The sequence below is a fragment of the Puccinia triticina genome, chromosome 11A (genome assembly GCF_026914185.1).
Source record: "Puccinia triticina chromosome 11A, complete sequence".
NCBI lineage: Eukaryota > Fungi > Basidiomycota > Pucciniomycetes > Pucciniales > Pucciniaceae > Puccinia > Puccinia triticina.
Genome location: NC_070568.1, coordinates 2915121 through 2942553, shown reverse-complemented (window position 1 = coordinate 2942553; position 27433 = coordinate 2915121). Strand labels below are relative to the sequence as shown.

Below are 27433 nucleotides of genomic sequence, written 5' to 3'. Positions count from 1 at the left end.
GGCCGGAGGACAGGAGGAGGAAGAGTGGACGTAGAACTCATCATCAGCGGATGAGTGCGAGTTCCTGTTGGGAACACAGTAGCCGATGGGTTGTTGTTGGACAGGGTTGGCGCGCAGCCTGGGCGACTTGAAGAAAAAAGGGGTTTGCATGCTTTCTTCCGCTCAACGGCCAGGGTATGTACCTGCGCCGTATCATGGCAGCGAGTCTTGAATGAATTCTTCTTGCTCTATTGGTGTGTCCAATTCCGCGCATATACTTGGAAGGCTGTATGCATGTTGTGTGGTGCACGACGCGAAGTTGAGTCACGAGTGACTGATGGCCAACACGACTCGCGAGTTGGATGGATACAAATGAAATTTGGAAGAATTCGGACGGAACTTAGCTGCTTTTGACAACCAGACATTCTGTTCCCGATGGCAACAAGCGCCGGCGCTAGTGGAAGGAAGACCCTGACGCTATCCAGACAGACTGGGAGACGGCGGTCTCACAAAGAGTCCTTGTTCCTTCTGTGGCGTTCTCCCTTCACACCCAGGCGTGACTTGGAGGCGCATCAATCTCCGAAAATTTGAACCCATGACAAGTGGAGGGTGCGTTGGGTATATAAATGAGTGGAAAATAGAGGTTTCCCCCCCAGGGGATCCAGTTTCGTCCTACCCCCTCCCTGGAGCGCGCTAATCATTTGATTAGGCCCCCCTTGAAATTCAATTTGACCGGCCCACTTTTGCTTGTTGCTGTGGCACAAGCTGGAGGGTCAATCCGAGGTGCCCTACGGGGTATTTGGGGATTATTTTCAACTTGTTATGTGATTTTTGCTAATGAGTACAGGCAAAAAACCATGATCTTTTCTTCTGTCTTTCTGTGATTTTAATAAACTTGGATAACACAACAAACAACCGGGTGATGGTTGAAGAAATCAGAAAGTTCAAATGGCAACACTTCAAAGGTGAGGTGTTTTTCCCACATCTTAAATCTTATAGTCCAGGAAATCTTGAGACCCTTCAGAATCCAGAAGAAAAGAAAAAAAAAGTGCTATAGTAGACAAGGATGAATCAGATGTTGACAATTGGGATGATTCAGAAGATCAGATTGCAATGTACGTCTTTGTTTTTATTGTCGCTATCTAGTTAATATTAATTTCTTTTCATTACATAATAAATAGTATTAATAAACAACCAGAATATTCCAAAGACAAAGATGATGCGCACATTTTGGAGATTAAAGAGCTGGTGTTGGATCCAATCAATGATGACAAGATTGAGCTGGATATTGACGACGTTGTTGACTTGAGTGATGAAGAGGATAGCAAACAATATACTTCTCAATCATGCAAGGTGACCTTGGCCAAGTTTCAATCAATAGCACGCAAGCTCAAGAAGTCCCCCAACTCAAAGATGCTCTTTGTGGAGATATGCAACGACATGAATTGCTCAAAGCCGCATACCGTCAAGCGTGATGTGAGGACGCAATGGAATTTGATGTTGGTCCAACTATCAAGCATTCTACAATGCTCAAAGGCCATGTGAGCTGAGATTTTTTCACTCATATTGTGAGCCTGAGTCTCTATAGTGGCAGCAGGACACAAGAAATAAGGGGGGAATATTTGGATTTCTTTGGATAAAGAAAGTACAGATATAAGAGAGAGAGAGAAACTGAGCAAGATCAAGATAAGCAGTTATACAAGGTTATTCTGGTGGGAATGCACGTCCACTGGCAATGCTATCTCTTCAGAAGAGTGCTGCCAAGCTGTGCTAGAGAGTGCTACAGCCTCCTCTCACCAAAGAAACATGGAGGGATCCTGGATTAGACAAGTTTAATCCAGCCACAATTTTTTAGCTTCCTTCTGGATAGTCAAGGTTCTTTGAAGGGAAACCTATGTGGTTTGTTTCTTACAAAAACCACAGAAAAAGAAAGCAGTTAAGCAGGGACAGCCCTGTGATCAAGAATGAGGCACAGGCCAGCAAAGAAGAGCAGATCAAGCAAGACACAGAGTTGTACCTCTGATATAAACAAGGTTCAGTGAAAGAGGTTACTTACTGTCAATATCCTAGGCGCCTGTGACAGTAGGTATACTGGGAGTGTTGTAAACTCTTTGGTGGTGATCCTTGGGTCATCTGGGGTGTGGTTCTGGTGTGCTGAAGTCTGTGGATCCTCCAGCTGCATGGGGGATCCCAACTTCGAAAATTTTCAAAGTTGGATGACATAATCACACATGTACATGTGGTTTGGAGCGCCTGGTAGCGCTTACACATCACTGCTGCTCATGTGCGCCACAACTCAAGAACTCTATGAAGGAGTAGAGTTATTTGAAAGTGGTAAGTTGTAACCAGGGTTAAGATTAAATGAGAAAACAGAATCTGAAGTCAAATCAAGGTTAAACCTTAAGGTAAAAAAGATATAGATTAATTTAGATATAATGGAGAAGAAAAAGGCAGACTTTAGGCCAGCTGCACTGGCTCTAAGGCTGACACATATCAATGAACCATGCTAATTTTGTCTATCCAGTCTTGAGTGGCAGAAGGATAAGTGACATGGAACGTTGCGAGCTCATCAAACCAATCAGGCTGACCTTGACTTGGCACAAGACCTGGTCAACATCCTTCAGATCTTTCAAGAAATCACCCTTCAAGTGTTGACTCGTGGAGGGGCTCAGATATCGCAGGTAGTGGTCTTCATTGACCAGATAACTAGCCACTTATCAACGGCTATCAGCGATTGGAAAGAGGTATATCCCCCAGCCTTAAGGAACGCTTGATGTGGGGGCCTCCAATTGACAAACAAATACTACACCTTGACAGACTGCTTGCCGCTATACCAAGGCCCTGTGGGTAAGTTTGTTGGCTTTCTATTTCAATTAGGGTTTGAATACTAAATTTTCCTTTATGAAGTTCTCCAACCCTCATTGAAGGATGTGTACTTCAAATTGGCAAAGTGGGAAAGCAAATGGATCGCCGAAGAAATCAGAGTGACCCAAGAAATGTACGAGCTTCACTACAAACCATTGCCTCAGCCAGCCCCATCCAACTCATCCAATCCCCATGCTAAGGTAGGTTAATCCATAATTCCTTCACCTCCTTGGCCTTCATCACACAAGCTAACACACCTCAAAATAGCCTCAGACCGGTATTCTTGCTGAACTGAGCGGGGATTCTGAAGCACAGCAAGGAAATGTGTGAGCCAATCCGCTCAACATATGGCTTGCAGGAGGATTAACCTTGGATGACAAAGGGCAGCCAGTTAATCCTTTCAAGTGGTGGATTCAACAAGGCCGCGCAGGTAATACTCACAGTCATGGGCTGCTACAGATGGCACTGGAGGTGCTCAGTTGCCCAGGCATGTTATTTGGTTCTGATTATGAATTTTTTTCTTGGTCTCATCCTAACTACCTGTATTTTAAAACACCAACAACAGTGGATGTTGAGTGATCTTTCAACTTTGGACAGGATTATGTGTCAGCCAGAAGGCACCGACTCAGTTCTTTTTCCCTCACCAGAGGGATGACAGTAGCTTTTTACTCCAAGACCGGTAAGATAGAGAGCGGAGTGCTGTGTGAGTGGAAAGCAAAGCAGGAGGCTGCGGAGAAAGGAAAGAGAGTGGGGAAGTGAAAATACATGTGATACATGATTGGAATTAGCAAAGTAGGGAGAAAATTTAAATAAATTGCCAATTGCACCTCAGTACTGGCCACTTGCACCCGGGTACCCTCCACGTACCCGCCACTTGCACACAGGTACCCACTCTGAGGGTGCAGGTGTTTGATTTTACTGAAATTCTATCCGGGTACCCGCACCCGTCCGGGTACCCAGGTGTGAAGTGCCATCCCTATCACACAGGGATTCCCTGAGTATGCTACACATTCACTTTTTTATCTTGACTGAGTTCACTCTTATGATTTTTCTGATTGAATGAAGTTCTCTCCTGTGGGTATCATGCAGCAAGGTGTAATTAAGGACTTGTTTGGCAGCAACAAATCACATAATATGATCTGGATTTGTGGAAAATTTGATCAAGTATCTACAGAACTGGTCAGCTTTCACTTAGGCTGTCAGGCAAAATCACACATATCTTGCCCAGGTTACATATATTGATAACACAGCCAAACAGGGCCTGGATCTTCAATTTGGATCTTTTTTGAACACTTGCCACTATTGATACACAACATCATGAAGAATCTTTGTGAATAATATGGCTATTTTTCAGGCCCTTGGGTGACTGATGAACTGATTTTTTGTAACTGAAATGTGTCCTGATTCATCCTGTATTACACATCTTAAACTGTACAGAATCTAAAACAAGTTAAAGCTCTGATTGCAGGTCAACAAGAGAGGTCAAGGATTGCAAAAAACAGTTGGAACACGTTGTTTAAAATTCCCAATCTCCCATGGCCACAGTGAGACAGATGAACCTGCATGTCTCATTGGGGGAGTTTATCTGAGAAGCTCATTTATTCTGGTCTTGAAGCACTTGGATTACTGCTCAGCAAAAAACTGGACAATTCATCTGGAGGTCACCTGCAGGATTGGGCGGAGACCTGTATACTGTTGGTCTGGGCTTTCCAAGCAGTATGTACAAGTTCAGGCAGGGAAATTTTCACACCTGTATTTTTTCTGGGATGATGAAAATATTCAGTCTTGGTATTGGCTTTGCAAGCATGTAATCTGCTCCAACTGGCACCCTCCCAGGTTAAAAATCTCAAGGAGTCTCAACAACTCTCAGCATCTAGCATAGGAATTTGACTTCTTTATGGTACACGTGGATTTTAAAATCAATTATTTTCTACCTCTTGTTCCCAGATTCAAGCAATTATTTCTGATCTGTTCTGCTCAGTGCAATCGCCACAGGCTGCAGTTCTAGAGATGATCTACTCAAAGAAATTCAGCTTCAGCTTAGCAGTTCTGCTGCAAGGCTGGATTTGTCACTCAGCATTGCACAAAAATCTTTTAAACAAAGTTGAGGCTGCAATAGATATGGAGGCCTGTAGGTTCTCAAGATTTACACAAAATATGAAAATTTCCACAGATCATGAAGCTGACATTTTCCTCAAATTAATGATGCAAAACTTTTACTCTATTCAGCTTCAGTGGGGGGTAGTCACAATGGGCTATCAGAAATATGTGTGTCTTATTGGGATCTCTGAATATAATTTTCATGTGGAACTGAATGTTGATCAGTTTTCTAGACTCAAGGAAAAGTGATTGTGACTCAGGAATGACTTCTGTTGACCTTCAGGACAGGGTCCATTTGGGACTGAATATGGTTCAGTTTCCAGAACAAAAACCTGTAGATTGGATGTGGGAAAGTAACAGTGAGAGTTCAGAGAGCGGTAAGGCTAATCATCATGGTCTATCAACTGTTTAATTGAGTGCTGAATTTCCCTAGTTGGTGTTATAGATTCAAAACACAGGAAATGGAAATCAATTATTGAGTCTGTCAACCAACTTGATAAAGAATATTTAAGAGCAAATGTAGAGGGATTCCAGCCTAAATACCCTCGTGTGATAAGGTAAACAATTTTAGGATTGAAAAACCTCCATGGGCAGATGGAAAGACATTTTGGACCAGAATGGGAGTTCCAATCTTCAAGAGAACAAATGGAGGAATACAGTAACACAATATATAGAGTTTTCAGAATCTACCGGAGGGTCTTGAATTATCCAAAACCAATTCATCATCTGCGGGTGGCTGGAAATAATTGTATATTAGAAACCATCAATTTCATCCGCAGATATAACCTTGCTGAAGAACAGGTTTTAAAGAACCTTCAGCAAGGATTTTCAAGCAAATGGGGCTTGAGGTGGTTGGTATGTAACATTGATGGTGTATTCAGAACAAAAACAGAGCACTGGAATGAATTTCATTTCCATACAAGGGTGGAAGAATCAATGAAATATCATCCTCATATGAAGGAGATTTACACTACATTCAAATGTTAGTGAATAATAATTCTCTTGTTGTGGAATGGCTATTTGAACCAATTGATTGTTTTTTTTTATTTTTTGTGTTTTGAAATAAATAAAAAATTCAATGTAGTTCTTCAAAAAAAACAGCAAGATTTTGTGTTGTTGATTTTGGCTACTGATAGATACGGAATTGGAGAAGGTGATGCGTGTTGGGAGGAGGAAGAAATCAGAAAACCATTTAGCAAACCCATGATTGAGCATATTTACTTTATGCGGAAAGTAAGGAAATTTATTGAGGCAGAATTAGAAAATGAAAACCCAAGCAAGGCCAAAAAAAAGGAGTTCTTTCTAGAAGTGAAAGATGAATTGATGGAAATGAGAAAATTCTATTTTGACCCACGCCTCCCTCCTGGATACAACAGAGAGGAATTTGTGGATGTTTTCCATTACAGAGCTTCTGCTTTGATGTTCATTCATGAGAGGATTGGCTCAGATTACATGAATGAACCAGAATTCAAGGAATACAATGAAGATACTACTGATTTCAAACCCAGATTTCAACTGTACTGCATTCTTCAAAATAGTTGGGAATGGAGATATACGCTTTTGTATTATTCTCATTATGCCTCAAAATTCATGACCAAGGGGAAATCTCATGAGGCACCAGCAAATAGCCGCAAACAAATAGGAATGGTCCTTTGGAACAAGATGTTGGAAAACCTTGGCGCTTATGAAAAGTTGAAAAATGAACAAAGCAACAGGTTAGAAGAGTATTCAAAATTCATAATGTACAATGATATTATGAATCAGCTGAACAAGTTCATTGAAGATTTACCTAAATTAAAACAGGAATTTGAGTTCTTAGTTAGTGATCCTGAGCAAAAGTTATTCAACCTATCTTTCTCAATTACTTCAGCAATATATTCAAGTGTCTTTGATCCATTTCATCTTCTTTTCTTCAAGCATCAGCCTTCATTCTTTTTCCTATATCTTTCTATGGTGATGATTACCTTGTCAATATTGCTATGTCACCGTATTTGAGTGCTTTTTTCTGGGATTGATTCATGGTAAAGGTCACTCTGTAGCTTTCCTACTTTTTCTGTCATATTCTCTATTGTGTCATACTTCACATCCCCTCCCAAGTCCATCTGGATTCAAGATCAGCAGTTGAAAACACCCTTCCTGAAGCTATTTCAATTCAAATTTCCTTCTATATCTTGACTGAGTTCCCTTGTAAAAATTTTCTGCTTCAATAAGTATTAGAATTGTGTTTTTTGAAATGGAAAGAATGAAAAAACAACAATCTAGAAAATCAATCACTGTGGCCTCCTGCTCAGCGCCCCCAAACTGGAGAGCTGTTTGGTCTAGCAATTCCACCACTGTGAGCAGCATCCAACAACTTACAAGTATCAATAAATTATTCACTTTGTGCCTTTGTTTTAAACATGGTTTAATCCTGCTCTTCCAATACCAAGTCACTACATTACACTTTTTGTCCAATAATAATGTTCAATTTGGCAGCCCCAGAATCATAGATTGATTTTGTAGTGTGAGTGCCGCTACACTAAAACAACAAGGTGTTACACTGCACTGGGCGGCAAGACCCTCTAAAAAGTAGTGTAGCGCAGCGCGGCGACACTTGCTGTGCTGCCCAAAGAATCAGTGTTCATGAGCGCAGAGGACAACCCTTGATGTACCAGACGCCAATTCATTCCAACTTGGAAAGCCTACCGCGGCCTAAGAGACGGCCGATGTATGACGTGCTCGTATAGTTTTTGATGCCTGTGTTACAGCGTTATACTCAGGGCACCCCAGCCATAGCCCATCTTCTTTCAATGAAGATTTCGCATCGCCAAAAAGACTGTTCAGAGCCAATAAACCAGGCAACTCTGTCTGCCTTCCAAACTTCCCAGGCTATTCAGGTGAAAATTGTTCATGATCACCTTAGATGGTTTTCCTCAAATCATGTGATCATAGGAACAGATATTCTTGAATGATTGATGTGATGAATTGGGTGATCCAAAGAGACATTGAAAAACGGTGTTGGGGATTGTAGGCGGAGAGAAAGCGCAGCTAGATAAGGGAAACCTTGGAGCACAGCAGTGAGTAAGAGGATTTGGGAGCCGGTTTTGTGAGACAATCGGCCAACATGCTTTTAGTAGGAATCCATTGGTAAGAGAGGGTTTTGCATTGGACATGTTCTCTCAGCCATTTAGTATGGACGTCGATATGTTTAGTTCTGGAATGAAATGTGGAGTTTGCGAGTAGACAAGCCAGGGCGTTGTTGTCGATATAGTTCATATGAGTCGTCTTCCTGGTGTTCTCGGGACATAGCGTGTTTAGTTCGGCTATCAGCTGTTGCAGCCAGATGAGCTCCTGTGTGGCTTCGACCAGCGCTCGCATCTCTGACTCAGTCGATGACAGACTGACGGTCATTTGGCGAGCCGAGTTCCAGCTGATGCACGATCCATGGAGACAGGCCAGATATCCCGACTGAGACTTCCGGCTGGTCGGGTCGCCCGCCCAGTTGGCATCGCTCCAGACCTCGAGATCGAACGCGGTCTCGTTGATCTTGAACTCGAGTGCCTTCTCCTCAGTGGCCTTCAAGTATTTCCAGCACCGCTCAAGCTCCTTCCAGTGGCACATCCCCGGCTTCTCGGTAAACTGAGAGAGACTTGAGCTCGCGTAGGAAACGTCGGGTCTTGTGTTGCTTGCAATGTGGTTGAGGAGCCCCACACTTTGTCGATAATTCAATCCTTTCTCCAGAAATTTTTCATGCTCTTCATCGCTAGCCTCGACTAGATGAAACTTAGGCGTCAGTGGCGTAGGTATATCTTGTGCATCCTCATTCAAGATCTTCAATTCGCTGAGAGCTTTGCTGATTTGTCGTGGCTGGGATAGATAAAGACTGTTCTGATCCTCTCTTCTTCTGATTTGGATTCCTAGGATTGTATCGACTTCATGCAGGTTTGGAATGCTCGAGAAGCGTGGGCAGAGGATTTGCGATTTGAAGCTCTTGATATCACCAATAACTAATATACTGTCGCTCAAGAAAAAAACGTGAAACTGAGGTCCAAGAAGTAAGCATGGGTCGGACCTCGATCGTTTGAGTCGATGGTCCTCAAGCCACGTCGCGACAGCCTTGCATCGACTGGTAGGGGTCCATTTGATAGCTGCTGATGGGGAGTCTGACGAGTCTGCATGCGTGTCTCCAGGTCGTTCCGATGAATCCCGAGGTAGTAAATGATGGAAGGCACTCTTGAGGTCGAGCTGAACAATGGGAGACTGAAGCTTCAAGGCGTGTACAAGAAACGTCCTCAACGTGACTAATCGGCCGGTTGTAGCACAACCATTGTCTTGCTGGTCGTCTGGGGCCAAAGGTTCGCCAGACGTATCTAACGGCGTATTTCCATTGACGAGCTTATCATTCGCCTCTTCAGATTCGGATTGCCTACTGCTGCTCCAAGTGACGAACTGCTTGAAGAAAAGCGTCAGTATTTTCTGATAATGGTAGACTATGTAGACTACATACCACTCACATGGTTGGCTCGGATCCCATCGGTCAGGAAGTGCCAGGGTGATCGAAGCCTGGGGGACGTGGCATTGCGGAGCCGCGGTAGTAACTGAAACATGAACGTTTGTTCTCAAACAAATTGTTCACATCCTTAATTCTGTGCTCCGGAAAACCAACCGACGGCGATCGATGCGGTTCAAACAAGCAGTACTACAACCTTAAATAACCGAACCCCCAACTGCCTCAACACCCATCAAGATCTGACTTCCCGTCGGCATTTAGAGAGCTCTAGAAGCCCTTCTAACTCCTAAATTACGACATCTACCAAAACAACAAACTGCACACATGATAGTAAACTACAGGCTTAGGAAAACATTTCCCTTTTGTCTACAAATTAAGAGTTTGGTGGTGTAAATTGAGATCTGGGAGGCTCCCAGACTCGACAGGAAGCCATCCTCGTCAAATGATGCGCAAAATTGGGAAAACACCTTGCAAAATCAACAAGACGTCCTGTGGCGGTTGCAGGGACCACATTTTTGCCAATATTACAAGAGGCTTGGAAACACAACTCCCAAAAATTGGGAAAACAACTCCCAAAACTCATTTAAGTTGCGGGGACCGGTTCTCAACCAGCCACGGCACCCAACACCAAGACGGGCCCCATTTTGGGGCACAGCATTTTTGAGTCATCCACCAAAAATGAAAATTACAGCCATACCAAGAAAGCTTGGCTTCTTGGGGAGGAATTTCCAGTGGAAATTCCTTCTGGATTTGCCAACCTATGTGCATCCAAGATCAAGGTTGGACACATCATATTCAGACCTGCAGGTGCAGTTGCTTGCAGGATGCCACCAATTAAGCCATTTGGTAGCAAAAAACAAAAACACTGGCCGCTGGGCCCAGCACCATCTTAAACTGCGGCTGGTAGTAGTTGGTGCTCTGAGGTAGAATCTGTCAGGGCAAGTCTCTAAAGTGACGCCACCATGAATATAAACCTCAGGAATAACTAAGGTTTCAGCTGTTCTCAGCTGTCACAACTACCGGGCTGAAGCTCAACTCAGCCGCGTAGGCGCAAGGAGGGAAGCCGCGCCTTCTTCTGAAGGGGCTGGTTGAGCGTATACAACCTGGAGTCTAACTGTAGACTCTCTGATGGGTCCTAAATAGGACTGTAAGATGGAAAAGGAGATGAAGACTTACAAGCAGGAGCGGGCGAGTAGCCAAGAAAGTTGAGGGAAAAGAGGAAAAGGGAAAGGTGGATCACAATTGGTGTACATCAGTATACAGAAATAAAAGCGGACGTGGTAGGTGTATTATCTGAGGGAACTTCCTTTGTGCAGAGTTCCCTTGTACTTTATAACCCAGCTTTAGCTGGTTGGCCTGTGGTCTACTGTTCATCAAACAGCTTGTTGAGTTGTCTGTTAGTCTGCTACCACAATGTATCACCACAGTGTGGAGGGCTGTTGGATTGAACCATGAGCACTACCAACCAACCACCCAGCTGGCAGCCACAAGCGTCTTTAGCCTAGTTCACCACTCGCAAATGGGTGTGGTTTTCTCCGCAGCCACACCCAGTGGTTCTCCTGCGGAACTCACACGGCCCCCCAAAAACTTGTGTGGCCCCCGCACCCCTTAACTGCATATCATTCAGGGTGCTTGTGGGGCCGACTGGTCATCAAGGCATACAGCATACACCTCAATGACGGAGCCAACTGGTCATGAAGGCTAACACCTCAATGACCGGAGCAAACCGGTCATCAAGGCATAGATCTTGATGACCGGCAAGCTGGAGGTACATAGGTCCTTGATGACTGGAGCCGACCGATCATCAAGGCATGAACCTTGATGAATAGGGCTGGCCAGGCATCTGTATACCTCAATGACCATCTCAATTGAAAGGTCATCAAGGTGTATGCCTTGATTACCGGTTGACTCCGGTCATCCAGATGACTGTTCTCAATGACCGTCTCAATTGAAAGGTCATTGAGGTGTATGCGTTGAAGACCGGTTGGCTCCAGTCATCAAGGTACCTATGTACCTCAAGGGCCAGCCAGCTGGCCGGTCATTGTGGTGTATGTATACCTCAATGACCGGAGCTGACTGGTCATCAACACATACACGTTGATGACCGTTCAATTGAGACAGTCATCAACGCATACACCTCAATGATGGTTCAATTGAGACGGTCATTGAGGTGTGGTATCCAGATGACTGGCTGGCTCCGGTCATCAAGGTGTGGTATCCAGATGACCGGCTGGCTCTGGTCATTGAGGTGTGGTATCCAGATGTCTGCCTGGCTCCGGTCATCAAGGTGTATGCCTTGATGATCAGCTCTGGTCATCAAGGACCTGTGTACCTCAATGACCAGCCAGCTTGCCAGTCATCAAGATGTATCCATACCTCAATGACCGTTCAGATTTTCATTGAGGTATAATACACCTCGATGAACGGTTGGCCCCACAAGCACCCCAAATGATATGCAGCTAAGGGGTCTGGGGGCTGCACAAGTTTTTGGGGGGCCGCGCAATACCTGCAGGAAAACCACTGGGTGTGGCTGCAGAGAAAACCACACCCATTTGCGGGTGGTGGTTGGTAAAGGCAGCACTCTAGTATGTGTCTCAGCATAGCTGAGGTCGTGAGTTCAACTCTCACCAGACACATCTTCATTTTACAGTCTCTACATGGTAGCAATAGTCAGTTGCTTCTGGCTGCCAGCTGGGTGGTTGGTTGGTAGTGCTCATGGGTCAATCCAACAGCCCTCCATACTGTGGTGATACATCATGGTAGCAGACTAACAGACAACTCAACACAGCTGGTGGAACATCCATCCCCTGGGAGCACGGAGGATGTGTGCTCACTTGAGGTTGGCAACCTGGGGAAAAACACATCCTAGTCAGAAACAAAGGCCTGACATTCCCTCAGTGTGTGTGCCACCTAACTTATCAAAGTCCCTCCCCATGCGGGAGGTCGGAGTTTGGAGTTCAGGTGGTGGTCCGGGGGGTAACTCATTTGAGTGGAGCTTAAGTTTGGCTGGTGGCAAAGCCACCCCTCCCGCAGGCAGGGACACTGTTTGGGTGGGAGACCACCCACCAAAAAGTGATGGAAAATCACTCTTTAAATTTTGTAGCCTGCAGCTTCAACTCTGCCCCCCCCCCATTATTGGAACTTAAGCTGCTTTACACTTTGTTGATTTTTTGAGCTTATCACATCATCATCACATTTTCTGAGTTTTTCTCAATAAATTTTTGAAAAGCCCACCCAGACTCAAGACGGCGCGGTCTGCTCAGGCGGTGCCTGGCCCCGCAGGTCTGTGCGGTTCAAGTTTTTGTTTCTCTTATTTTGGCTTGGCTTGTCTGTTCTACTTTCTCCTTTGAAAATCTGAGCTGACCGGAAGGAAGATGAGGTGCAGGTGCATCTGTCAATGCTCGGGACCTCATATGTAGCTTGCACAACAAGCGAGCTACAGGGTCTCAAAGTTGAACCAGGATTTAGCCTGATGGTCTCAGGCGAGCACCCCCGCTTTGGGTCAAAGTCCCTCCCTGCGGTCGGCGGCACTCTGCTCCCCACTCAGCCCCGCAGAGGAGGGACTTTGTTAAGTTAGGTGTGCCACTGTCCTTTGCAGCGGCCTGCTTATTGTCAGTCTCTGTGCAGTATGTACGCGCAGGCGGCTGACAGAATCACTAAAATTGCTCAATTCTAGAATCAGAATTATGAAACAATAATGAAGAGTGGCTGATTGAGCTTAGCTGGCTGCTGTATATGGACCCTGCATATAAGGATGAGGTAGGCATAAACATACATCTGTCTGTAAGAGATCCAAAGATCTCTTCACTCGGGGTGGGTTGGGGGACACAAATTATAGTACTTGGGTATGTATTTCATAGTTAGCTTGGGAGAAGAGTAATTTTGCCCAATCTTCACTCAGGATTATTATATGCAACCACTGCAAGAAAAAGTCAAGCAACTGCTAGCAGTTGAAATGTGGTTTACAGCTGTGGAACTGCTGTTCTAGCTCCGCCCAAACACACATAAGATTTTCTTGCACAGTCACTGTGCATGATGCACAGTGACAGTGCATAGAAGCTTGGCCAAATGTAAGCCTTGACAAAGGCTTGTGTAATACCACAAGCTTGCTTGTAGCTCTCACATGTCAACTGCTTGAAGTTGCTTAACTTTTTCTTGCAGTAAAATCAGGATGGATAAGATGAAAATAGGAGAGTAATTGAAGGAAATGGGAAATCCTCACCTAGCACCATGAAAAAATTGATGTGAATAGGTGTCAGGTGACATTCAGTAAAATATGCTGAAATTCCAGTGGTACTCCAACACTACTCCCCTTGAATAACAATGGCCCCTTTTTCATCATCAGGGGGTTCTACCACTTTTACAAAAGTGCATGGTTGGAGTTAAGGATGGAGTTAGCTTCACGTCACCTACCACCTACTCCCCTCAGATTTTTCATGGTGTAGCTTGGGAGAAGAGTAATGTTGTCCAATATTCTCTTCCAAGCTAAGAGAGGCAGGAGGAGGCAGGGATTATAAAGCCTGGCACTTACTTAATCTATGATGTGTGTTCTTGGGAAACCCACAATTCATGGGGGCTTCACAGTCTCTCCCCCTGTAAAAATAGGGTAGCAATGGGAGGGACTGTGGGGTAAATTTAAAGGTGGAGAGGTAGGAAAAGAGGAAGGGGACATCATAACATTGATGGGGTGGCTGTGCATGGTAAAATTTCGTAAGAGAGGGGTGGTGGGATGGATGAAACAGTAGAGGCAATTCAGGATTGTTGAGTGCTTAATCAAAATGGGAGAGTGTTGGGGGAAGGGGGTGGCAGTGGCGAATTACAAATATGGACTCATTGTTGTTGAAATTACTCAGGTGAAAAGAATTGTGTGTTGTGGGATTTGAACCCACGACCTTCTACATTCATGAGAGCTGCTCTTATCCCACTGAGCTAAACACACAGTTGGTCTTACTGGTGATTTTGGGAAATTAGATCATGTGGCTTGGCCCCTAAAATGGAGCTTGAAGCATATATTCCAACAATTGTCCAGGTAGGATTGGTAAAATCCTATTCAGTAGACCTGTTTTGGCATGGTTCCATAAGAACTGGCCTGCATGAAATTGGTGAATTTGAGGATGGGAGGGAGGGGAGAAGGCAGTGTACTCCGCTTTTTTGGGGTCATTGGGAATTCAACTCCAACGGCGTTAAGGCATCCATTGGGAAAGGTAGGTTCATTTTTTCCAATTGGGTGGTTGCAAGGGTGAAAGCGCTGCGCTTCAAAAAGCGCAGCGGTTTTGGTGGCTGCTGCGCTGCGATGCAAGGAGCGTCCCCGCCTGCTGCGCTACCGCTTTTTGGGTTGGGGAAAAAGAGGGGCCCCGCTATTTGCAGCGGTAGTGCAACGGGACTGGCGCTGCGCTACCGCTTTTTGGTCTGACCGCGCAGCGGTTCCCCGCTGTGCTGGGCTGCACTAAAAGACCGCTTTTTTGTAGCGCAGTGCAGCGTTTCAGCCTTGGTGGTTGTTGTATTTGATAGATATTCCAATGGTCATTGGCGGCTGCCGCGGTGTTACTCACTTGAAAAATTAGGCTTTTCTTGCTTATCTTCTTCAAGGATATTATCCATTAAAATCAATGTGGAGCCTGATTCTTGGGGAAGAAAATTTGAATCCGCTTGGGTGTCTAACTCTGAGTATAAGGAAATGGAGGAGGTGCTGAAGTTTGGGAAGAGATTTTTTTCTTCCAAACTGGCTACAGCTGCTGGGGGAGCCAATGGTCTACCTGTTGGCTTTATCCACAGATTGGGCCTTGAGTTGTTTTTAATTAGTGTGTTTGGGAGGGGTTTTGAAGGACAGAGGGATTTTGAAGCGCAAGTGGTCAAGAGGCCCCAGGCAGGTGTGCGTTATTTCCACAATAAATTTTGCAAAAGTGGAATTGGCCCGTGGATTCAAGGTAGAAGCATAGTCTCCAAAGAAAATTGCCCCCAGGGGGGTTTAACATGGAATTTTTTCAGTCAAGCTTGGGAGGCCTCCAGCTGTGTGATACCATCCACATACATTGAGTCATCCTTCTTGAATTCCATGTAATCAAATTCCTTGGGTTCAAGGCTGCCAAAATCCATGATTTTGATTTGGAGCTTGTCTGGTATGCCCAAAGTGACCCCCCAAACCCGCCTGATTGCCTTGCCTAGGTCATAATTTTCAGTGACCTCTTTGGTGGGGGTGCACAAGCTAGAATCATCAATTTTGTCACCAATCTTGCCATGATAATGCTTACTAGTCGCTGATTGGGTAGTTTTGGGAGGAAAACAATTGTCTATGGACACGTCACCGTTGTAAGATATTGTGAAGACCCTGCCTTCAGCAGGGTTTCACATGACAGTTCACAGGATTGTGACCCCACGTAGAAAAGTACTTATACTTGGTGTCTTCCTTTCCTAGTCCGGCAGAGAACTCTCCTCTCTCCTGGCTGAGTAAGCTCAGTTCCTTTCTTCTCTCCTTCTCTCATCTTTGTCTAGTTTTAATTCCAGAGAGAGCTCCCCTCTCTCCTGGCTAGGTAAGCTCATTTCCTTTCTTCTCTCCTTCTCTCATCTTTGTCTAGTTTTACTTCCAGAAAGAGCTCTCCTCTCTCCCGGCTAGCCCTTGAAATCCAAAGCCCCACCGTTTGGAAGTATAAAGCGTTGGCTCCGGCGCGTCCCAAGCGCCGTTTCCTACTCTCTCCAGTGAGGATCCACCGGACCCTTACAGATATCTTCAAAATGTTCTTCATGTGAGTAAACAGGATCTGTGAGGTGCCTTTGAAGTTATTTCAGTGGAGTATTTCAAGGCTTTGATCCACTAACACTGCTTCATTGTTGGTCCATTGTAGCAATAGTGGGTCAGCTAGGCTAACCATAGCTGTTAGCGTAGCATGGCGCAGCGCAAATGCGCTATTTTTCAGAGTAGCATTAGCGCAATCGCGCGCATCTGCGCTAACGCTACACGCACAGGGTGCAAAGCTTTTTTGTTTGGCTTTTAGCGTAGCGTTAGCGCAGATGCGCGAAATTTTGCTAATACTAAGCACGCAGAGCAAAAAAGAGCGTGTGCTACAGCGCTTTTTGCTACAAAAAGGCATTTTTCCTAGCGCAACGTAGCGTAGCGAAGCGCTAACGCTAAACAAAAAATTGATGTGCTTTTAGCGCCGCTGAAATTAGCGCTGCTACACACTATTCAAAAAAGGCCGGTGCTTTTTGTCACTACGCTAAACTTTAAGGCTAAAAGAGTGTAATTTAGTGTAGCGGCCCATTTTTGATTGTGACAAGTAGATCAGCTAGCTTGTGTGTAGATGGGCATTACAGATATTTCAGGGGAGCAGGTCAACCATCTGAGTGAAGCAGGCATTGATTTGATCATTGTGGAGCCAAACACTGGTAACTCCCCAAATTCCCCGCAACAAATTGCCCCAATAGTGATTAGCGCCCCAATACCCGTGTGAGATCAAGGTGTAGAACTCACCAGAGACATTCAGCTTGAAAAGCCAGTTCATCTTTCCCATAAACTCCTTCTGTTCATATTCATAGGTAATCACCAATATGTTGATGTGAAAGTAGAGGTGAGGTGGAGATTTGGATTCAGGGAAAGAGATGAGCAAGACTTCATCAAGGCAGCTACTGGGACATGGTTTGTCTTATATATTGGTGGTCTTAATTCAACAGGTTTTTTTGGGGTTGGGAGTTGTTAAAACTCTGGCATTTTAGCCCAGAAGAGCCAGCCAGGCCCTGTGATATTGGTTTTTGTGCATTGGTTGAGCAAATCCCATTTGTAGCAAACATTTGTTTGATGACGTGGAGCACAAAAAAGCTGTGATTGCCCTGTGGGTGACTGACTTTATTGTTGTGAATCTTCTGGGGGCACAAAAAATCTCAAGTTTCTTGGAGTAAGAACAATCATCAGCCACAGAGTACATGCCACAGTACCTTACACATATCAAGTAGCTGCAATTGTTTACATTACTCATAGTACACTCTTTTAAATCTTTATTACATATATATATCATTGAATACAAGCTTTAGGCTTTGTTTGGAGCCAATATAAATATAGGTGATATAATAATTGGTTAATTCAATGAAAACTACAAAATTTAACATAAAGCCTCCAAATATTTTTTATAGGCAACCTACAATACTGGTCTCTTCAATTATGAAGTCCGATTCAACTGATTCAGCCATATTCAGTACTGTAGTACCATTACATTGCTTTTGACCAAAACAAAGCAATATAATGGTATTATGGTGCTGAAGATGGCTGAATCAGTTAAATCTGACTTCATAGTTGATGAGACCAGTACTGTAGGTTTCCTACAAAAAAAAATTGGATTCTTTATGTTGAGTTTTGTATTTTTTATTGAACTAGAGTCCAAGGCGGCTACGCCGCCGCACTTTCAATGGTTCAGTTCAAATTCCCACCTCCCATCCATGGTCCCATGCCAGGAGCCTCTATCACACCCTGCTCACACTGTATGGGAACAAATCCCAATTTAAAATAGTGGTCATCCAGCAACCACTGTGAAAAAAACTCAAGAAACTGCTGTCAGTTGACATGCAATATTACAAAGGTGCCTTTGTAATATTGCATGTCAACTGGCAGCAGTTTCTTGATTTTTTTTCACAGTGAACCTCTTTTCCCACAAGCCACTGTGAGAGCATCCACATCAGTTGTGGATTAAGGAGGGATTAATGTAACTAATCCTCCTTGGCAACTGCATTGGTTCCAATTTAATTGGACTAAACTCCTCCTGGGAGTATGATTTGGACTAAGTGGGAGTAAATTTACTCTTTGTTGATCCTTGGAGTAAGTGTGGCATGCATATTCACATGCATACAGACACTCCTCCCCACCAAACACATCTTACATAAGATCTAGGTTCATACAACATACATAGTCATCTATTTAACCTGCACCCTGCATGTGGTTGATGGTCCGGATTAGCACTAATCTGGGAGTAAGCTGATCTGCTACTCCTCAAGTTACACCCACACTAATTCAGATGATCTGATAATTCAAGATCTACTTGTGCACCCCTCATAACAAGTCAATCCTACACATATTATCAACCCAATTTGTATTTGAAACTTGAAGCATTTTAGATTTCACCATTCCACAGGAGGAAAAAGATCAATTATCCACACAACTGGAGATTGGTCTGTCAGATGCTCAGCTTTACTGAGGGACCCAAGTCTTTGTATCCAATTTGTCTAAGGCCAAGTCAAAACTTCCTTTTTTTATTGCCACATCAGATAATTATGCTGAGGAACAAATGGGCAACAGGCAAAAAAAGGTCAAACATGACTGAACTATGTAAACAGAACACTCATTTTTCCAGCTGTTATGTTGACAATGGCCTTGCCCCAATTTCTTGGCAAATTTGGTTCTTCATTCTCTACTTATTCTTGCTCATAATTGAGCTTGCAGCTGTCCTCATCTTGAGGAATGAGAGGTTCTTGCCTTTGTCTGGTGGAATTATTGGGATGGATACATAGCATGATTGTGTTGGGGAACAATTTGAGGCTCAGCTTTTATGCTTAAAAAATTTGATACTATAGAAGGAGCGAAAGAGAGAGCCACATGATCAGGTCTGGGGGTCAAGAAAGCTTGACAATATCAAGAAATCTCGTTCCGACCATAGCGTCACACGGCCGGCACCTTTGAGGGTGTCACAAAAGGTGACAATACCACCAAGGCGTCGAGGATATCAGCAGCAACGGGAAAAGAAATGAGGCTCACTATGTGGGTTTCCTACTAGAAGAAGCCCGGTAGGTCCCCCTCCCCCAAAATGCCCTTCGCATCTGTCGGAGAGAGGTCTTCTGAGGAAGATGTGGCACCGTACATGAGCTGCACGTGGTGGATGAGCCAATGCAATTTTGTGGTCAGGCTTGGTGAAGAAGGCGCCAGGATGCCAGTCGACGAAGGTGGTTGGAGGTTGTTTGGGAGTTTGATGGGCCACCATCCTTTGTGTCTTCAAGGCAGTTTGCTGGAGCCGAGAGGAGGGAGTCGTGGGTGTTGAAGCGGTCGGCAGGCGCGCCAATAGGCCAGTTGGCAAGGACAAGGAGGGCAACAAAGTCGGTACCGTTTGTCCTGATGCTGCCCAACAGAGGATTGTCTGGCAGATAGGGTCCGAAGTTTGGTGGCTCCCAGCGTTTGTGGGGGTAGCTGCGCAGCGCATTCATCTAATCATCATACATTGAACCCCCCTCTTTTTTCGTTAAAATGAGTGGGAATGACGAGATGAGAGAGAATAGATCAAGTTAGCTCGTGCTTTTGAGCTTGAGCACAGAGGAATCAATTCACACCTGAGGAAGATTGTGGGCTTGAGTAATATGAGAGAGGAACACATTGTTGTCCCCTTGGGCCCAAGCGGAGCCATGCAACAGGCTGCAGTAATGGTCTGGTGGAGTAATACAGACCCCTTGGGCTGAATCCCGTTCGTTCCAGAGGTGTAGCAGATTGAGTTGGGTGCAGATGGGCTGGGAGGGATGTGAGCCGTAGGCGCCGACTGAAGCTTTGACTGAAAGATGTTGTATATATATCAGTGGCCACGACTGTTAAGGATGCGGCACTGGTTGTTGGCGGAGACGCACTTTGGCTCGATGGGCAGGAGGTCCTGCCGTCTGTCTGAGGAGATAGTGACCTTCATGGACAGGGCGGCATGGGCGTTGTGCACCACCAGCCGTTGTCGGGCCGAGGGCCTCGTAGAGCGAGTATTCCGCACATGCGTGGGCCACAATCTGCCATTCTGTAAAACAAAAAACTGAGGTTAGACAAAAAGATGGGAGGTGAGGGGGGAGAAGAAGGCAGACTGACCGGGTTGGCTGTGTGTCCAAATCCCAATGGTCCATCTGGTGCGATCAGATGTGCCCAGCTTTCCCTTGGCCTGATGCTGCTCTTGAAGTTGGTACGTCTGTGATAAACGTCCTGGTAGCTCTGCCAGAAAAAGAGGGAAAGAGCCCGACCAAGAGTGAAGACGGCTGTAGCTGTATTTTCTTGGCAACTGGGCTGGGTGGATGGGGGGTTGCCAGGGCGCCGGAAACTAAATGCCAGTTTGGTCAAGATTATTGTCGTATGTAAGCTGTGGCACTGGGAATGAATTTGATTGCCAGGCCAGGGGAGGGAACCATAACATAGGGGACGGAAATACATAGCCAAGATCTTGCGCTGCCATGTATGCAGTCGTCCTTGGCTTGAGGTTTGTGGCTGCTTGGGATCGTGGCGTTGACGGTTACTTGATTTGAAGGAGGTGGCTGGTGGGTAGGGTGGTTGAGCCTTGTGGAGGCTCCTGGCGCAGGTATAAGATGAGTCTCTCGAAATGACTGAAAATCCTCTAGGGCATCCCCCGCTGCACTTGCGTAGGTTGATGTCCTCACAGCCCCGACTTTTGCTTCTCACACTTGTGCCAGGCTGAGCGGGTTAAATCCGGTCTCTTTTCACCTGTGGCATGTCACAGGCTGGGAGTTTGTTAAATCAATTGACTTTCATGTACATAGTCTTTTATAAATTGTATTTTTTATTTGGTTGTTGGTTTGGCTTTTACATAGTGCTTTTTTTGTGATTGCTTGTGTATAGGGGAAGCCCTTGAATTTTTCTTTGGTGAATCTGTGGTTTTAATAAACTTAGATTTACAAATGATTATGTCACCTATATTTATATTGGCTCCAAACAGGGCCTTAGAATTTACTCTTGTTGTGCATTACATTACACTAAACCATAGTTAAATATAGTTACACCAATTTACTGCTGTTATAAGAGTTAAGTTACATGTAACATTATTATTAAAGTATACCTTAGGCCCCATTTGGACTACACCACCACTCAATTCTCAACTTCGAGTTGCGTTGGCACACCCACAGGGTCAAGGGAATGTCAGGTTTGACCTGCCTGCCACAATTTGACTGCGAAGGCAGGTCAACCCCGGGGATGGGTCAGATTGACGTTGGTCTGACCCATCCAACGTAGCTGTCAAGCCAGCATCAACGGTGCATTGCGCTGGCATGACAGAGGGGTAAAGTTACTGCAATGGCTTTACCCAGCCAACCCCTTTTGGCCCTGCTGAGCATGCCAACGGTACGGCTGGGTTGGGCCAACCTGACGGCCCTGTTGGCCTGACTGAGTGTCAGAAGAGCTTCTGACACGGCGAACCAGCCAACGGAGGCTTGCCAGCAGCAGCAAGCCAACGCCGTCGGCTGGTTGGGCCCGCGTCAAGCATTGGTCATGATTGGCTCGCCGTCCGGGTTGGCAACTGTCAGCAGGAATACTGAACAAGAAAATGTGGGGGTTATTTTAGCACAATCAGTGACCAAAAAGAAGGTCTTTAGTCTAGCAGGGGGAGTATGACCCTGGTTGCTGGACCAGATGAAGTCTGATAGCTCCGGGTTCAAGCCCAAGCTTGAGCCCCTTTTTGCACCAGCCAAGCGAGTGAAAATAGTACGCAGGCATTGCGTACTGCAATTTGCATTGTGCAAGCCCGGCGCAATGCATTTTGTGTTGCGCTGGGCTTGCGTCAAGGATGTGCCGATGCACTTCCATCACGCAGGGCCTCCGTCAATGAAATTCCAATGGCGAACCTTGACGCAGGGCCTCTGTCAAGGAAATGCCAACAGCGGCGCCAATTGCCTCCTGCGTAGAGACATCACATTGGCCACCAAAGCAAATTGGTGGCGTCGGGGGGGGGGGGGGGGGGGTGGCGCAATTCATTGCATCGTTGCTGTGTCAACCGCGCTCCGTGGTGTAAGGATGCCACCCAGACCCGGGTAATCCAGCACTACCCAATCGGATGTTGGGTTGGGTTGAATGTTGGCAGGGCTCTGTGTTAAGGTTCCAATCCAGACCCCGCAGATCTGGAGAAATATGGAAACCCTGCAGGCAAGATCTGGGTCAAGATTAACATTGAGAGATCCGGAATCCGGTCGGATAGTGAAAAGCACTCCAAAAGTGGGATTTATGCGGGTAAAACTCAGAAAACACCCTAAAATTGGGTATTTTCTTGGGGAATACCCGTCAAACCCACATGAATCAAGGACTTTACAGGGGAATCCCCGGGGGCCAGCATACCTGATCAAATTGGCACTTCTCTTGGGAAATGCTCCTTGCTTTTGTACCTGTTTCAGATCTGGGTGAATCCGGCTGGATTCCAGATATGAGCAGAGTCAGGGTGCAGAATAGGTGATATCCGGCTCTGGGGCACCAGATCAGAACCTTACTCTGTGTACATCTGGCATCCCGCCGGGTGGAAAGTAGGCCCCTGCTGGGCCTCAAAGTGAGCAACAGGACTCTTTTGAGCTTAACTAAGCCTCTCCTTCAAAGGCATGAAGCACCTCCTCAGAGAGGCCTACGTGTAAAGTTGGGGTTGCAGCCTGAGAAGACCGGGTTTTTTGTGTTATTTTGTTGTATTTTGTTTTTAAGATCCTGTAGCACCTACAACTGAGCACCCCAACAAAGAATCAAAATGAGGGAAGTGGAGCCTACCTTCTTGCCTATGATTTCCAAAAAAAACTATGTCAAAAGTGACATTGTTGAGGTTTCTACATGTGTTTCAAGAAAGCCATTTTAAGGGCTCTGAGGGGTGTGAAAGGGGTGTGATATTGTTTTGCCCCGGCAACCAATCTGTCATTCCTGTGACAGATGATTGGCTACTGGCCAGCTTTACAAATGGTTTCAAACACAGCAGCAGCTTTTTTAAAGATTTCAACAGTTCAGAACATGTAGGAAGTCCTGAGGATTCCAATGGTGCCATTGGCTTTCTCAAATTTCAGAGGGGTTGGGGGTCATGTGGGGGGTTTTATGGTCTTTCCAGCCATTTGGCTGGTACTGCTCGCGCAAGAACCTCGACATTGCATGCAAGCCCCTCCCTGGCGGGAGAGTGCTCGCACCCCGCGAGCACGGGAGGGACTTTTAAGTTCGAGACTCTTTGATGCAATTCTTTGTTTTGAACTACAATCACATACAACTGCAACCCAGTATCTGGATTTGCCGGGTTCTGATGTTGGACAAGTCCTACCCGAGCCCTATGGGCACTGTAGCATGCCAATTCTAACACAATTTGGGACAGTTGGAAATTTTCCAGTTGGTACAAAATTCCAAAGGTCCAACTCAAGGTTCAATTTTGCGCGCAGGACACAATGGACCGCGACTGGAGCGCAGTTTTAGAAACCTGCAGCGAGGCAGCTTTGCACTGCGAGTTGCCATGATTGGTAGCTTGCGGTTGTGAAATGTGTGCTTTTGTGTTTCTGTCGGGGGAGAAGGTGAGAGTATCACATGAGAGATGCGTGATACTCGCAAGGGTGGCGCGAGGTTGGGGTGCTATCCGGTTTCCAAATTTTCAAGCAGGATAGCTCCCAAGAGGCGAGTTGGCAGATTTGATGTGTGTTTGGCACCCGCGGTGGCGTTGCTAAAGCGGGTTTGGGGTGCTATATCTGGTTTAGCAACCCGTTTTAGCACCCGCAGTGGAGATGCTCTTAGTAACTACCGACTGGCCGGGCTCGAAATTGACGATCCCGGATTCCCAATTCACAAACATCATTTGGTGGCTGGCCACCCTTTGGTTGACATGGCAGCTTCTGATGCCAAGCAAAATGATATCACCTACATGGCTGGGTCAATGGATTCATTGCCACATAACGCGCCAGCAGCCAAGTTGGATCTGTATCTTGAAGTATCTTGAAGAACAAATCCTGATCCTTGCTGACAATTCCAAATTTGATCTACTTGGCTGGTGGAAATTAAACACCTCACGATTTCCATCATTATCCAAGGTTGCCAGGACTTTACTCATGATTCCCATGAACTCAGTTGCATCCGAGTCCGCTTTCTCTACAGGTGGACGAGTTCTTGACAATTTCTGGATGCGCTTGAGCAAAGACACAATCAAGGTGTTGATTTGCACTCAAGATTGGATGAAGGCCAGCAAGCTAGCAGCAACGGTGCAACAAGTACAATACATGTAATTGTATTTCACTGTATTGTATTGGAAAAATATCAAAATAAATGTATCTGTATTGTAATTTTTTCCAAAAACTGTACATATGTATCATTGGAATTGTTTGGTGAAACCAATACAAAACGTATTTATTGTAATTGAATGTATCTGCATGAAAATACGATACAATGTATAGCCTATACAATACATGTATTGTAATCTTTGCAGCGTTGCTAGCAGCCAGGAAAGAACTGAAAGGGTTATTTTTTCTTTGGTTTCTTTTGTTTATGACTGGCCACTCCCTCCATAATAGTGGAAGGAGTATTTGATAGGCTCAAAAAACTACATGACATGCTCAATTATCAAAAAAAATGTTTTTTCAATTTTTTTTCTGGAGCCCCTGGGCGGCCCACGGGCTGCCCGGCAGCTAAACGGGTTTGGGCCGGGCAACTATTTGAGGAAAATTTGCCCGGGCCAACCCGCCCAATAATATTGCGGCCTGACTCAGGCTGGCCCGCGGTGGCCCGGGCCCGCCCAATAGCCATGCCTAAGACCAACACTTGCGGCTTCAATTCATTGGCCTATGAAATTGAAATGGATATATCAAAATTACAAACTCACTTTGCAATGTTGTGATCTGGAATGCTGCCAATTGTTTAAATTTGCCCCTTTCACTTTTACTCATATGACGGTCTTCTACAGTTCCAAACACAAAATAAAACTCATACATCTGAGAGTGTCTGAATGAAAAAATTTTGTAAGCCATTGATCTGTGATGAGATGAATGGGGATCAGAAAGAAGATTTAAGGAAGAAATATTACTTTCATCAGCTCAATTGACAATTATGTAATCATCATACTCTCAACTCTCTACTTGAGGATAACCAATTTGCTGAAGCTATTCTATATCCCAGAATATCTAAAGGATAAGAACACCAGTGAGCAGCTAGGACCAATAAAATCCATAATTGTGCTATGGGTCTCTGGTGAGGCCAATCAATGGAGATTTTTTGTGGAAAGAGAATGGGTGTGGAGAATGAATATTACATATTGGGGAGGGTTCCACAACACTTAAAAGCCTTGAGCGGAATGCTTTGTTTCATTTTGGAGTAAAACTACAAGCAGTGCTGAAATTTCACTGTTGAGATATGAAATCTTGATAAGGCACTGTGGAACTTCTCACGGCAGGGATATCAGCTTGGAGGGAAAAGTTGCTTGAAAGGCTGCCCTCCTATAGCTCTGGGAGAATGTATTACAAAGAAAAATAAGAGATGTGACTTAATCCAATGTTGTAACAGCTAAGCTTCAAAAAGCGCAGCGCAGCGGGTTAGCGCAGCGGTTTTCTGCACCGCTGCGCTGCGCTAAAGGGTAGCTGTCAGACTGCTACTGCTTCTGCTAAACAAAATCCCTAAGGCCCCGTTTGGCTGCCGTGTTATACGTGATCAATGTGCAAATTTATCACGCGCAATCCAAAGTTCACCCCCCGTCTCCACCAAAAACTTTGACCCCTCGGGGGTCGCGCGTGATAAATAAGCCCATTTATCATGTATAACGCAGCAGCCAAACGGGGCCTAAGAAAAAAATAGTATTTTAGCGTGCTAAAATCAGCAGCCATGTAGTGGCATACCACTAATAATTAGCGGCAGCGCAGCGCTTTTCCACTAATTTTAGCGGTAGCGCAGCGGTAAAAAACCGCTATTCTACATATTCAGGGGGAAAAAAACCTAGGTAAATAAAGAGGAAACTATTGAGGATAACAAGAAAAAATACCAATTTTTTTTTTTTTTTTTTTTTTGGCGGGGGGGGGGGTTATGTCTTCTGAATGAATGGCAACTATTTTTTTGTTGTTCTTTGGAACACGGAGCCGTTCAGTGGTGGGGCCGGACTTTCAGTGACAAGCAACCGGCAAGAATTGCCTTGGATGGGTATGAATCCTGGCTGGTGGCTTGGAGTACGAACACGACTGGACTGGACTCCCAGCGATGAGACGGAGGTGGATGATTTCCATTTCCGGTATCAGGTGAGGTAGACGGGTGATTGATATTGGATTCCGCTGGTATGACAGATTGAGACCCAACCATGATGTCAATGAGCGTTGAGACTGGTGGAGAGAGATTGTTGCTGACCTGGTGCCTCTGACATGCAACCAGACCAACGGGCTGGGCTGGTGGTCAAGCATGTTGCAGCGGGCGGCAAGTGCGCAGCGTCGAGCGGCCGCCGCAGCGTTTAGCTTTCAGTAAGCGCCCTTGTAGCGGTTTTGCGCTGCGCTGCGCTATTTCGCAGCTTTAGTGCCATATTTTCCGCTATGCTAAAGCTAACACCTCTCAAATTAAAGCGGTACATCGCTAGAAATTAGCGCTAGCGGTAGCGGTTTTGTTACAGCTTCCGCTAAATGCCGCGAGGACGTAGCGGTGTGACCGCTGCGCTGCGCTAAATGGCCGCTTTTTTTAGTGTAGCGCAGCGGTTACATCATTGCTTAATCTTAAATTTCTTGGCAAGGATACTTCAAGATACCTTGGGATCAAAGGACTCTGAAAACATACTCAAAGAGAGTGGTCTTAATGATTAATCTCACTTTGACTTGTAATCAAATCTAAGTTTATTAAAGACAGACAAACACAAAAAAAAAATCCTACTAACAAGCCAAACAAAAAACAACAAAAACCTGCTCAAGCAACACCACCTGGCCAATACCCATCCCCTTTTAGAGAGGCTGCAATTATTGCGCCGATGACCACCAGCGCGCCGCATTGAAGGCAATTGCAGAGGGGGGCCATCAAAAATTAAACCTCAAACTGTGCAACTGCGACAGCAGAGGGGATTGGGTCAATCACTGGCTGGAAGTGCAGCGCAGCAAGTCGACTGGCGGTTGATATTTGCCACAGGTCCTCCTATTTATACGCGTACCCGTCACTCCACCTGAAACTGACTCTACAACCGCCCCATTCCAGCCGTAGAAAAAGCCCCGCATTGCCCTCCCAACTGTCTCTGAGCGCACCAACATATACCATCCCTTCCTGTTGGCATGGGAGGCGAAAAGTTGGTCTGTCACCCATACTACTCATCCGACTTGTACAGG

At 45.4% G+C, this 27433-nt stretch overlaps 3 protein-coding genes across 3 annotated transcripts; all 3 read right to left on the bottom strand.

Moving 5' to 3' along the window:
- Positions 1 to 8840: 8840 nt before the first annotated feature.
- PtA15_11A284 (uncharacterized protein) lies at positions 8841 to 9530 on the bottom strand (the record flags this gene model as incomplete). The annotated part of the gene is made up of 3 exons (XM_053161176.1): positions 8841 to 8913; positions 8996 to 9372; positions 9438 to 9530. The coding sequence occupies 3 exons, from the start codon at positions 9528 to 9530 to the stop codon at positions 8841 to 8843; spliced, it is 543 nt and encodes a 180-aa protein (XP_053025149.1).
- A 9782-nt stretch (positions 9531 to 19312) lies between these two features.
- PtA15_11A283 (uncharacterized protein) lies at positions 19313 to 20281 on the bottom strand (the record flags this gene model as incomplete). Its single annotated transcript, XM_053161175.1, has 3 exons — positions 19313 to 19595; positions 20024 to 20170; positions 20247 to 20281. The coding sequence occupies 3 exons, from the start codon at positions 20279 to 20281 to the stop codon at positions 19313 to 19315; spliced, it is 465 nt and encodes a 154-aa protein (XP_053025148.1).
- Positions 20282 to 26222: 5941 nt separating this feature from the next.
- On the bottom strand, positions 26223 to 26496 carry PtA15_11A282 (uncharacterized protein; the record flags this gene model as incomplete). Its single annotated transcript, XM_053161174.1, has 2 exons — positions 26223 to 26407; positions 26481 to 26496. 2 exons carry the CDS (start codon positions 26494 to 26496, stop codon positions 26223 to 26225), a joined length of 201 nt encoding a protein of 66 aa, XP_053025147.1.
- Between the last annotated feature and the right edge of the window lie 937 nt (positions 26497 to 27433).